The 12,484-nt window shown below is 42.4% G+C and overlaps 3 protein-coding genes across 3 annotated transcripts; 2 read left to right on the top strand and 1 right to left on the bottom strand.

Moving 5' to 3' along the window:
- On the top strand, window positions 7-9,638 carry LOC109844313. The gene is made up of 3 exons (XM_020413301.1): window positions 7-176; window positions 8,230-8,762; window positions 8,856-9,638. Exons 2-3 carry the CDS (start codon window positions 8,232-8,234, stop codon window positions 8,862-8,864), a joined length of 540 nt encoding a protein of 179 aa, XP_020268890.1. The 5' UTR covers window positions 7-176; window positions 8,230-8,231; the 3' UTR covers window positions 8,865-9,638.
- On the top strand, window positions 6,634-8,135 carry LOC109844312. The gene is made up of 2 exons (XM_020413300.1): window positions 6,634-7,219; window positions 7,295-8,135. The coding sequence occupies exons 1-2, from the start codon at window positions 6,890-6,892 to the stop codon at window positions 7,832-7,834; spliced, it is 870 nt and encodes a 289-aa protein (XP_020268889.1). The 5' UTR covers window positions 6,634-6,889; the 3' UTR covers window positions 7,835-8,135.
- LOC109844311 (3'-N-debenzoyl-2'-deoxytaxol N-benzoyltransferase-like) lies at window positions 9,979-12,368 on the bottom strand. The gene is made up of 2 exons (XM_020413299.1): window positions 11,559-12,368; window positions 9,979-10,685 (listed from the first exon to the last, which is right to left on the bottom strand). Exons 1-2 carry the CDS (start codon window positions 12,356-12,358, stop codon window positions 10,112-10,114), a joined length of 1,374 nt encoding a protein of 457 aa, XP_020268888.1. The 5' UTR covers window positions 12,359-12,368; the 3' UTR covers window positions 9,979-10,111.

The raw sequence follows: 12,484 nt of genomic DNA on the forward strand, positions 1-12,484 counted from the left end.
TCCAAAATCGCCGCCCCTGACCCGTCGCGCAGCCTCCAACGTGTCGCCCAACCACCGACCGGTCGTCGCAGCCGTCTCCGCGTCACCAGGACCTCCGTGTAGTCGCCGCTGCCGCCTCCTCGTCGCTGCTCCGGTCACTTCCGCCACCTCCGACTCCTCCTCAAATTTCGAACAAGGTATATTGATCTCCAATTTTTCTTGAGATTGAAATTTCGTAAACTTCTTGTATGAAACCAACATGATTTTTTGAATCTGCAACAAGCCTCTGTCTTGCCCAATTTTTCTTTGTTACTGATGGCCATAAATGAATCCATTCACTTTAGAGGACGAGCATAGAGCTTCAGAATATCTATAGCCCTACTGATGCCATCCTTTGGGTTTGCTCTATATCTAAGCAGCTTTGATCTGTCGTCTGATGCAAATTTTTCTTTCTCCTCTGCTGATAAATCAAAGAAAATTGAAGCTGCAAAGTGCAAACATATAGGAATGATCCTTTATTTACATAACAGAATTAGTTTGTTGTTTGGTAACTTATAATAATATAGAGCAAAAATGTTGAGATAAAGCTTTTATATTTGTTGGAGTGGTTCATTACTCGTAGTGTTCCTAAAACCATGTAAGGTCTTTAAGGAAGGAGAAAGACATCCTTGGCTCTCTTGTTTCTATATGTATGAAAGCTTGTCTACCACCAAAATATTCTATGCAGACTGTGCTCCAGAAGAATCAATATTTGAAGAGGTGGACAGTTGACTTTTTTTGCTTCATTTGTTATGTAGAAAGTAATATTACCTTCACCGGTATTCCACAGACCAGCTAGAGCTCTTAAGAGTGATGTTTTGCCACTCCCACTAGGGCCCATCACCTGGTTACCAAAAAAAATCCTACTGAAGTGCTGCTTTCTGAATCCAGAAATAAGCACGATGCAATTATGTAAATGTAGGAGAATCGCATACCAGAAGGTGATCACCATTATATATCTCCAACGAAAAGTCTGTAATAAGGATGTTGCTGCTCCTTGGAGTTTGTAATGTCAATTTCTCAACCTCTAGCAATTTTCCAGACCCACCCTGTGGTATAGATCCCTTTGAACCCATAGAAGCATACATTACATCCTTATACAATATGTTAATCTTGGAGGAAACATCAGGCTTAGAGATGTAAAGAGAATGTCTATCATCCAAAACATTACAATATGTTAATCTTGGAGGAAACATCAGGCTTAGAGATGTAAAGAGAATGTCTATCATCCAAAACATCATCAAATTCACCTAAATAAAGAAAAGTAAGGCTTAGAGATGTAAAGAGAATGTCTATCATCCAAAACATCATCAAATTCACCTAAATAAAGAAAAGTAAGCATGTGAATGTCGTTAGAGGGTTCAGAGCATATATACATGCATTCCATCAAATAAAAAAAATTGCCTATGCTCTATTTGTATGGCTTGTGCTTTATTTGATCCAAAACATCATCTAATTATACTCTCTTATTTCATGTTGTTGTGAATGTAATTGTAGATTTTTTGGGGTCAGAATTAGGGTTACATTCACTCATAGAGAGATACCCCTTTTATATAAGGGCACTCTTACAAATAGGTCCTCACAGCATTGACTAATTACTATCTAATAACTCAACACTCCCCCTCAAGATGGGCGATAGATATCATTCATCCCCATCTTGTTACAAAAGATATCACACTCTCTAGAACCTAATCCTTTTGTTAAACAATCAGCTAACTGCTCTTCTGATTTCACATAGCTCAAGGTCAGAACTCCTCTATTCAGTTGCTCCTTGATAAAGAACCGATCGATCTCCACATGTTTGGTTCCTTTTGTTAAACAATCAGCTAACTGCTCTTCTGATTTCACATAGCTCAAAGTCAAAATTCCTCTATTTAGTTGCTCCTTGATAAAGAACCGATCAATCTCCACATGTTTGGTCCGATCATGCTGAACAGGATTGTTTGCAATATTAATCGCCGATTTGTTGTCACACCAAAGTTGTAAGGAGTCTCTTCTAAACAAGCGCAGCTCAGATAATATGTTTTTTACCCACATCAACTCGCACAGACTAACTGCCATAGCTCTGTACTCGGCCTCAGCTGTAGACCTAGCCACCACATCTTGCTTCTTGCTACGCCAAGATACGAGATTGCCTCCAACAAATACACAGTAGCCTGTAGTGGACCTACGATCATCCATACAACCCGCCCAATCAGCATCACAATAGCCTTCAATTCTCAGATGTCCAAAACTCCTGAACCATAACCCCTTTCCTGGGCTTCCTTTAATATATCTAAGAATTCTGCGAACTGCCTCCATATGCTGCTCTCTGGGATCATGCATATATCTACTCACCACACTCACTGCATGAGTAATATCAGGTCTCGTATGGCATAGATATATAAGTCGTCCAACCAATCTTTGATATTGCTCTTTACTCACAGGGTCCCCACCCTCGGCACTCATCTTATGATTCTGCTCAATAGGAGTAGATGCAACTCTGCACCCCCAACATCCCTGTCTCTGAGAGAAGATCCAGAGCATACTTCCGCTGAGAAAGCACTATACCCTTTCGCGACCTTGCAATTTCAATTCCGAGAAAGTACTTCAACTGCCCCAGATCTTTAACTTCAAATTCCTCTCCCAATTTCTTCTTCAACAGTAGGATTTCCTCAGCGTCATCTCCAGTGATTACAATATCATCAACATAGACCGCCAGGATAGTGATACGAGTTTTGGAGTGCCTGTAAAACACAGTATGATCACCATTGCACTGCTTGTACCCCATACCACAAACTGCCAACCTGAATCTATCAAACCATGCCCTCGGAGACTGTTTTAACCCATACAAAGACTTCTTCAACTTGCACACCTTCCCAGCTACTTGAGAAGTAGTGAAGCCTGGTGGAATCTCCATATATACCTCCTCTTGAAGATCTCCATGTAAAAAGGTATTCTTGACATCTAGCTGATGTAGTGGCCAATTAAAGTTGGCAGCACATGACACCAACACTCTAACAGTACTCATCTTTGCTACTGGAGCAAATGTCTCGTCATAGTCAATGCTGTATGTTTGGCTGTAGCCTTTAGCAACCAATCTGGCTTTGTATCTGTCGATCTTGCCCTCTGGAGTTTGCTTAACCGTATACACTCACTTACATCCAACAGCACGCTTCCCAGCTGGCAAAGGTACCAACTCCCATGTGTTATTCTTCTTCAAGGCCTGGAGTTCCTCGTGCATGGCATTCAACCACCTAGGATCTTGCTTAGCTACCTGCCAGTTGTTAGGTACAGGCACTGAATGCAACGATGCAATGAATGACTTATATGCAGGTGGAATGGATGCATATGAAATGTAATTCGCAATATCAGTATCCCAATTACCAAACTTAGCTGGAGGCTTTCCAGCATTGACTCTAGAGGTTCTGCGGGGCAAGACAGGAGTATCAGAGGTATCAGGGAAGGAATCGTTACCTATCGACTCAGGTGGAGGAGAAGAGTAAGGCACTGGAATTTGTGGGTACTGACACAGGCACGAGAGGCGGCTCATGCTGCTGTTTCTGTCTCCTCGTGTATACTCTCAGCTCCCCCTGACTTTGACTACCAACTCCTAAGTCACCACCACTACTCGGCGATGTACCATCACTACTCGGTGACTCAAGAGGACATGGAATCATCCCGACCACAATATCATTCTCATTCTCATTATTCCCCCCCTCTCTACTAGCATCAGTAGAGCCATCTCCAAACAAGGAACTCAACTCCGTCTTCTCCCCATAAAAGGGTTCAAATTCCCGAAAAGTCACATCCATACTGACAAACAGTCTTCTTTCAGTGGGACACCAACACTTGTATCCTTTTTTACTTGATGAGTAGCCAACAAAGATACATTTAACTGCTTGCGGATCCAGTTTACTCACCATCAACCTGTGATCTCTCACATAACATGTGCATCCAAACACTCTTGGTGGAACAACAAAAACATTCGAGCCCAAAAGCATCTCACATGGTGTCTTCATCCCTAATACTCTTGATGGCATCCTGTTGATCAAATAAGCTGCTGTCATAACAGCCTCACTCCATAAAAACTTAGGCACATTCATTGTCAACATCAATGAGCGTGCCACTTCCAGTAAATGTCTGTTCTTACGTTCAGCCACCCCATTCTGAGCAGGGGTGTCTGGGCAGGTGGTTTGATGAACAATTCCCTGATTAGAGATGAAAGCTGCAAACTCCTTATTGACATACTCAGTCCCATTATCTGTTCGAAGAATCTTCACCTGCACTCCAAACTGTGTCTTCACATAAGCCAAGAAATCTTGAAAACATTTGTAAACCTCAGATTTCTGCTTCATCATGTATATCCAGACCATACGTGAATAACAATCAATGGCAATCATTGCAGTCTCCCTGTCCAAGTACCAAAGACCATCACGTCTGATGCCAGTCCCAATCCTCCTCCCTGTTTCCTTCTCTTGAAAGACACACAAATCTCGATCAAATAACACGGTGCAATTTAATTGGTCAATGAGAGAGCTAACTGAGAGTAAGTTAACTGGAAACGAAGGAACATGCAATACAGATGACAAGGTAACAGATGAAGTGCAATGGACCGAGCCAGTACCCCTGATGGGTTGGGATGTCCCATCAGCAGTCTGAACTGTCTCAGGATGCATATGTTTACTCGGATAATATAATGCAAACTCACTAGATGTTCCTGTGACATGCCTAGACGCACCTGAGTCTATGATCCAATCAACATGAGTTTTAGTGGATGTAAGTGCCTGAACCTGTGTACCTTTGGTCGCATGAGCATAACCAATAAAGTTACCAAAACATGTAGTGGTAGCTAGATCCTGGGTGACTTGTCCCTTGCCCTTCGACCTCTCAGCCTGAAGCTTGAACAGACGTAGTTCCTCTAGCTCTGTTATTTCAGCTCCAGTCATCCCAGTAGTGGTCTGAGATTCATCTGCCACAGCTAGGTGAGCAACTCCTTGGCTTACACGCCCCCTGCCTCCTTGACCTGCACGACCACCAGTCTGACCACGTTCACCCCAGTTCCTTTCCTTGGGTGGCTTAGGGCACATCTGTCTCAGATGCCCTACCTCTCCGCAGTTGAAACACTGGCTAGTCTTCCTTCTGAATCCAATGTTATCCGGGTTGGATACCACCAGTGCAGACTTCTCCCGTCTAAGTCTACCTATCCCAGACCGTAGCCTGATACGACTCTCCTCCTGTATCATGGCCGAGACTGCCTTCTCCAGTGGTGCACTATCTTCTCATTCTGAGGTATATTATCTTGTCCTAAGATACCCGGATGAAGCCCCCGCACATGAGATCTTTCACTAGAACCTGGGGTGGCTTCCTTCCCGATGAAACCATAATGAATGTGTTCGTGATTTTCGGTCAACCTCCAGAACATCTCACGTCCAACCGATAAATTCCTGAATTGTAATAAGCAATGCCGTCCTCTGCTCATACGCTGGAGCCAAACCTCGGAGAAACGACATGGTCCTCTTCTGCAAAAAGGCCTCGCGCTCCTTACACTCAGGGTCCTTGCAGCTCGCTAGGGGCGAGAAGTAATCGTGATCGAGCCACAAGCGTTCCAGCTCTGTGGCGTACTCCTGTACAGTCCTCTCTCCCTGGACTATACCACTGATCTCCTTCTCGATCTGGAATACCCTCAGGTTGTTCAACTTTTTGATGATCTCCTCCATCGGATTTTTCCCAGTGTTTGTCATCGATCCAACTTGTATTCTTGTGGTGCGCAACGAAAAATCCGGCAGCACTTCGACAGTACAACAAGATAGATAGATCAACAAGAATTCATGTTTCACCAAGGAAACAGGAACCAGAAGCAAGATATCTCAACAAAGTGAGATATCAGCTCTTCTCTCATCAGTTCTAGGACTGACTTGTCGAGGGAACCTAAATAAACTATTACAAATCAATTTTTCCTCCTTTTTCTTTTCTTTTCTTTCCCTTTTTTTTCTTTCCCTTTTTTTTTTGTGACAGACGTTAATCAACAAAAAACAATCAAATCACTAGAACCTTCAATTCCACACCTCCTCTCCAACATCCAAGCACACATCGCAAAAACCCATTCATCATCGTTCAAAGAACTGCGCTCCCCCTTTTCTTCTCCTTTTTTTCTTCTTCTTCTCTTGGATCTAAGCAGCAACACTCCCTGCAGATCAAAGAACCAAGCTCCGAACCGTGATTCCTCCAGCTCCCGCCATCGGAGCCCCCCCCCCCCCCCTAGCCGCGATCACATCACCGACTCGCTTCACCTAGGGTTCCAGTTCTCTCCCCCTTCACCAACGCTTGATCAAAAAAGAGTCTCCGATCCACAGCCCTCTCTTCGTCCTGTCTCACCGATCCAAAGACCTCGACGGCCGAACCTGGAAGACGCCGACCTCAAAAGCCGTACCTGGAAGACGCCGGCCTCGAGAACTGTGCTCTCCCTCCGGACTCCATCATGGAGGCCTTCGCTCGCGCCGTGAGCTCCCTCAAGCCCTGCGTCCAGGATGCCGACCCCACCAACAGAGAGATCCCGACTCTGCCAGGCGTCGGAGACGGGTCGAGCTGTCGCCGGCTACTTCTCCTCTTCACAATAAGGTCGAGCTCCGGAGCTGGACCCTCTCGAGATCAGTTCGATGCCTTCTCCTCTTCTCTTCTTCAGCCTCCACTGCGTGAAAGAAAAAAGGGTAAGAGGAGCCGCCACCCAGCTCTGATACCATGTAGATTTTTTGGGGTCAGAATTAGGGTTACATTCACTCATAGAGAGATACCCCTTTTATATAAGGGCACTCTTACAAATAGGTCCTCACAGCATTGACTAATTACTATCTAATAACTCAACAGTAATAGATGTCAAGTGAAAGTCCTGATGTCAACGAAGTGGTGGAGGTTTCCTCGTCACAAGGATATTTGGTCTGAAAATGTGGAGCTTTATTTCATAGACTTGATGGAGGAAGAAGTGAAAAAGGGACATGGGCATACAACTACATTTACTAGATCCTCTTGGAAATTCATGGAGCATGAGTTAAAAAAGAAGACGGGGAGAGAATACACTCATGACCAAATGAAAAATAAGTTCAACCAATTGAGACAAAGATGGAGAAATTTGAAAAGTCTATTGACGGATACGGCAGTTGGGTATACTGCGAGCACCGGTCAAATATCTGCAACAGAAGATGTGTGGACTAAGTTGTATGCGGTAATACTCATTGATTAATGCAATTTTTATTAGATATCGTATGTGAGTTTGAATTCATTTTTTTGTTCTACGTAGACGCACAAGTACGCAAGATATTTTAGAAGGAAGGGTTGCAAAGGTTATGACAAGTTGTGCATCATTTTTGGTGATACAACTGCTACTGGTGATCATGCTCATCCCTCTACTAAAAGTCCTACCATTAGTGAAGATGATAAGGAAGAAGAAGATGAAGATGAGGAAGATGTTGAGTCATCTCGAGCTAAGAAAAAGGCAAAAGTGGCAAACAAACGTGTACCGTTGAAGCAACAAATCCAATTAGCAATGGTTGAAGCTTTAACCTCGATGGGAGAAAACTCTAGGAAGAAAATGGAGTGGAGGGAGAGGAAAGCGAGTTCGACTACTGCAGATAGTCATGTTAGTGGAGGGAGAGGAAGAAGCTCTGAGGAAGACCAAGGCTTGGTTCACTGCATTACTGCACTTAGTGCTCTTCCTGATGTTGAGTCAACTCATTTTTCCAAGGCCGCACATATTTTGCATGATGATGCAGCATGGAGAACCATGTTTTTAGCCATGCCTAGCGAGAGAAAGAAGGATTGGGTGTTAAATCTACCTTGATGTTGTTTGTGTTTGTTTCGAAGAAATTTGTATTTCTTTATGTTTGTGTTTGTTCCTATTAGGCCAAGGACTTTGTGTGTGTTTCTATATGTTTGATTCTAGAAGGTCGATGTCTTTTGTGTGTTTCAATTATGTTTGTGTTCTAGTAGATTGAAGACTTTTGGGTGTATTTGTGTTAGTTTTTGAACCTATATATTTGTATTTCCATAACGTTGTTGGTATTATACTTGTTTATGTTGTTGACATGTGTTTTATGCCTTATGTAAATTTTATGCAAGACTATGTTTGCAATAGTGTTCAATTATAAGTTGACATGTGTTTTATGCCTTATGTAAATTTTATGCAAGACTATGTTTGCAATAGTGTTCAATTATAATTTTATATGTTTTTGGTAGGTATGGATGGCAATACAGATACAGATGATTATCAACTATCATCACAATCTGATTCAGACTCTGATTCAGATGAGGAGCAATTTGTGGTGTTATTGACCATTCATGCATTTATGAAGTTTAATGGATCTTTTATGGAGCAGCCTCGATCACAAAGGATTTCAAAATTAAGTGGGCATGATTGGGTGATTGAGGTTCTAGGTGGTCACCCGGGTACTTGTTTTGACCTCTTCCGAATGAAAAAAGAAGCATTTATTAACCTTTGTGAAGAGTTAAAGAGAATCGGAAAATTAAAACATTCTAGAAACGTGACGATTCAAGAACAAGTAGCAATCTTTTTATTTGTGCTTTCTCATAATGAGCGCCAACGTATGGTCGCGGATCGTTTTCAGCACTCACTAGAGACCATCTCTACATATTTTAAGAGGGTCCTTTATGCAATTTGCTCTCTAACCAAATATGTGATCGTCCCTCCATCATACGATGCAACTCCACCAGAGATATCATATACCACAAAGTATTATCCTTATTTCAAGGTATGTATATATTCCTTCCTACATTAATTATGTGAATTTTTTTTACTATTGTTCTTATAGTAATATATATATATATATGACAAAATTATGTAGGGGCTATAGATGGAACTCATGTTTCAGCTTGTGTGCGGCAAGATAGTCAAGTTCCATATCGTGGAAAAAAAATTGTGCCGACAATGAATATGATGTGCGCTTGTTCTTTTGATATGCGGTTCACATTTGTTATGAGTGGATGAGAAGGAAGTGCAAATGATTCAAGAATTTTCTTAGAGTGCATTAGCAATCCCGCAAACAAATTCCCTATGCCCCCTACAAGAAAGTATTATTTGGTTGACTCTGGATATACCAATATGCCGGGTTTTCTTTCATCGTATCGTGGTGAGCGATATCATTTGAATGATTATCGAGGGCAGAATCTTCCACCGCAAGGTACTAGAGAACTATTCAATTACTTGCATTCGTCATTAAGGAATGTTATAGAACGATGCTTTGGGGTATTGAAAAAAAGATTTCCAGTTTTAAGAGATATGCCTTCATATAGTTTGAGAAAACAAAAATATATAGCATTAGCATGTTGCGTTATTCACAACGTGATTCGAATGCATGATTCTGGAGATCCATTATTTATCGAGTTTGAAAATGAAGATGTGGAGCTTGAAGAAGATGACATGACTGCACAAGAACAACAAACCATACCGGTCAATGTCGGCCCAGAGCACCTTCGTGAGATGTCAAGGTTTTCGAGATCGTTTGGCCCAAAGGATGTGGAACGATCGTGGTGCGTAATACCGGGATGTGTTTTGAAATTAATGTATATTATATTGTAATGTCACTAAAATACATTTTGAGCCTAATGTATATATATTATCAATGTTATTAGAACATGTTGAACAATTATTCCTCGTTGTTTTATGATGGCGGCGGTCGACATGTGGTTGATGGTGGGGAGCGGCAACGAGCGAGAGTAAGGTTTAATTGGTTGGGAATGTATCATATGCTAACTTTCAAAATGGTGTTTTGAAAACGCTTTTGAAAAACAAACACCATGAAATGGTGTTTTTAAAAAAACACAACAAAAAAAAAACACTTTGGTTACCAAACGCAAAATCTAACTGTACTATTCACTTCTGTAGCTCTGTTTCCACTCAACCAAGCAGTTTTAACAAAGGAAAACTCCACCTACATATTGTTATTCACAGAGGATACTGATATCATGTAGTACTAACTGAAGTCGCATATTCTTTCGACATTGTCAATAATCCAGTAAGTGATGACAGCTGGAGCAAATATTATTCACAGATGAAAGCACACATGTGCCGCATCAGCATACTCCATATGCACGCCAGTTCTCAAACTTTGCTCAAGTTGTGTGCGTCAACTTGACAGCTCGTTACATTTTTATTCTCTTCGGTTTTAAACACCTCCATCTCTGAGCTAAAAGCCTTCTTAGCATTCTCTTGCAAGCAAACCAACACTTTGAAACCCTCTTTCTTCCCTCCATCCTCTCTACCGTAAGGCAAGAAAAACGTCGGCTCTGCACTCCCAAGAATCCTCCAAGAAAGCGGAAGCACACTTACCGGACTTCCCCATCCGAAATCCACTTCCGCGTGTCCCAAATGCCTCCAGTCCGTAAACCCACTTACGAACTTTCCCGCGGTTATCCCCTTTGCATGGTGAAGCTCTTGAAAGTCGATGTACGATCTCACATACTCATCGGTTACGCTGGTTTTGCTCTCCTTGATCATTTCAGCTGTTTCCCAAATTGGTTGTTGCAGGAGTTGTTTGACAGTTAGCTTCACGTAAACGGGTACGCAAATGTTGCCCCAGTACCCATTAGGGAGCGCAGGCTTTAGTATTTTGGATATGTTCATCGAGTAAGCGAACTTTACTATCTCCTCGTTCGCCATGCCTGCGGCTTTAACCCTGTGTGTGGGGGAAATGTGCATTAAAGAAAAGATGGAAATTTCATGAGAAGCAAGATTTTTATTCAACCAATTAAGTATTGTAGTTCTGTGAACAATTGCAGCCACGTCGGTGATCTTTCGTGTTTCTTTTATGAACTGTGAAAAGGGTATTACGATGACCATAATACTCTGAAATTGACTATTTATCTTTATAGAAGGGGGAAACTATTTCAATATGATGAAAATTTATGGAAAAAAATTCCTCACTTTCTTGATTCCTCTTTTCTCTCTCTAACAATTTATACTTGTTTTTCTTTATCTGGAAGCTGTTCGTGCGCATACATTCAAAGTCTCTTAAGAGGATTATTTGTTTTATATATGCTAATATATCGCATCTACTAATCTTACGATGGCAACATATATTATTATGTGCATTGCCAAACCTTGACCTTGAAATTGGTCTGATATTTTTCAATTTTACACGGTAAGAAACTTTGTTTTAAATAATTGTGGATTGACACCGTGTACTATCATCAAATTGAACATGCTGCTCATGTAGTTCTATTATTGCAGATAGACATAGTGAAAAATTTTTGTCCTTTTCAGGGGTCTATCTGCAACAATAGACTCTCTCTCTCTCTCTCTCTTTCTGGAGTCTATTTGCGATAAAAGAATATTTTCAGGCAGTCTATCACAACAATAGATCTCTTTAGGTGTTCTATCTGCAACGATATAACTACAGGAACACTAAATTAAATTTGATGATAGTACAGGGCTACACATGATCCATCCTCTGTTAACCCTCATTTTAAAGTTAAATCTATATCATTTTGATCATTGAATCAGTTTCTTTATCTTTTTTACTATATAACAGAAGAGGAATTGAACAAACCTGGCTCGCCATATGAACGCCCCTAGAGCTTCAAACGCCGTAAAGCTCGAACCGCACTCTTCCCTGAGGCAGTTCCTGAACCGGTTCAAGCATACCTCATTTACATGAAAACACTCCCTCAACACAACCCCCTCCTCATTACCAACATAAACCCTATTTCCCTCATCAAAACTCAAGAACTCACCAAAATCCACCTCCACGCAGGCCGGGGATCTCGGTCCAAGCAGCGAGACTCGATCCCAAACGGGCTCAGGCACAAAACCAACCTGATCCTCCCCACGCGCGAACTGTGCGACGGCGCTCAAGAACTTGGTGGCCCCTGCTCCGTCGCATAGTGCATGATGCACACACATACCCAATGCGAGCCCTCCACAGGTGAAGCAGGTGAGCTGAAGAGCGAGTGGGTACGACAGCTCCCGACCCAAATCCAAATCTGGCGCCAACCGGTTCAAAAAGTCTGAAGCGGGTTCAGTTTGAAATGAGCCAAGCCGGAGTGGAGATGTGGCATAGGTTAAGGGGACAGTATCATCTATGGAGCAACGGACTGCAAGGCGGCCAGAGTCATTGACGAGAGTTCCAGCGAGAGGGTAGTAAAGAGAGAGCGCTTTGGAGAGAGCTCCGGTGAAGGTTTTAAACGCGTCAGAGTCGGAAAGTGGAGGTGAGTAGATTCGAAGAGTGCGAAAGGTGAGGCGGAGATTGCGGTCATTGTCAATATGGGAGAGGGGGAGAAGGAGGGGTGATGGAGGTGAAGGGGAGGGAGAGATGAAGAGGGTGGTTGAGATGTTGAGATCTTGGTTCATTGTGTTTTTGAGTTTTGACAGTGGCTGTAATGTGTTTGTATAATTGTTTGGGGGGGGGCGGGGGGGGGGGGTGGGGTTGTAAAGGTGATGTGAGCTTTAGAAAGTCCATGAAGTGCGAACGTAGTA

This window comes from Asparagus officinalis, chromosome 6 (assembly GCF_001876935.1).
Source record: "Asparagus officinalis chromosome 6, Aspof.V1, whole genome shotgun sequence".
Lineage (NCBI taxonomy): Eukaryota > Viridiplantae > Streptophyta > Magnoliopsida > Asparagales > Asparagaceae > Asparagus > Asparagus officinalis.

What these genes read in the sequence shown, in the direction of transcription:
- LOC109844312 (XM_020413300.1), top strand. Translation starts at nt 6,890, where the DNA reads ATGTCAACGAAGTGGTGGAGGTTTCCTCGTCACAAGGATATTTGGTCT. An exon ending in TGTGGACTAAGTTGTATGCG is followed by an intron (nt 7,220 to 7,294) that starts GTAATACTCATT and finishes TGTTCTACGTAG; the next exon opens with ACGCACAAGTACGCAAGATA.
- LOC109844311 (XM_020413299.1), bottom strand. Translation starts at nt 12,358, where the DNA reads ATGAACCAAGATCTCAACATCTCAACCACCCTCTTCATCTCTCCCTCC. An exon ending in GCGTTCATATGGCGAGCCAG is followed by an intron (nt 10,686 to 11,558) that starts GTTTGTTCAATT and finishes CCCCACACACAG; the next exon opens with GGTTAAAGCCGCAGGCATGG.
- LOC109844313 (XM_020413301.1), top strand. Translation starts at nt 8,232, where the DNA reads ATGGATGGCAATACAGATACAGATGATTATCAACTATCATCACAATCT.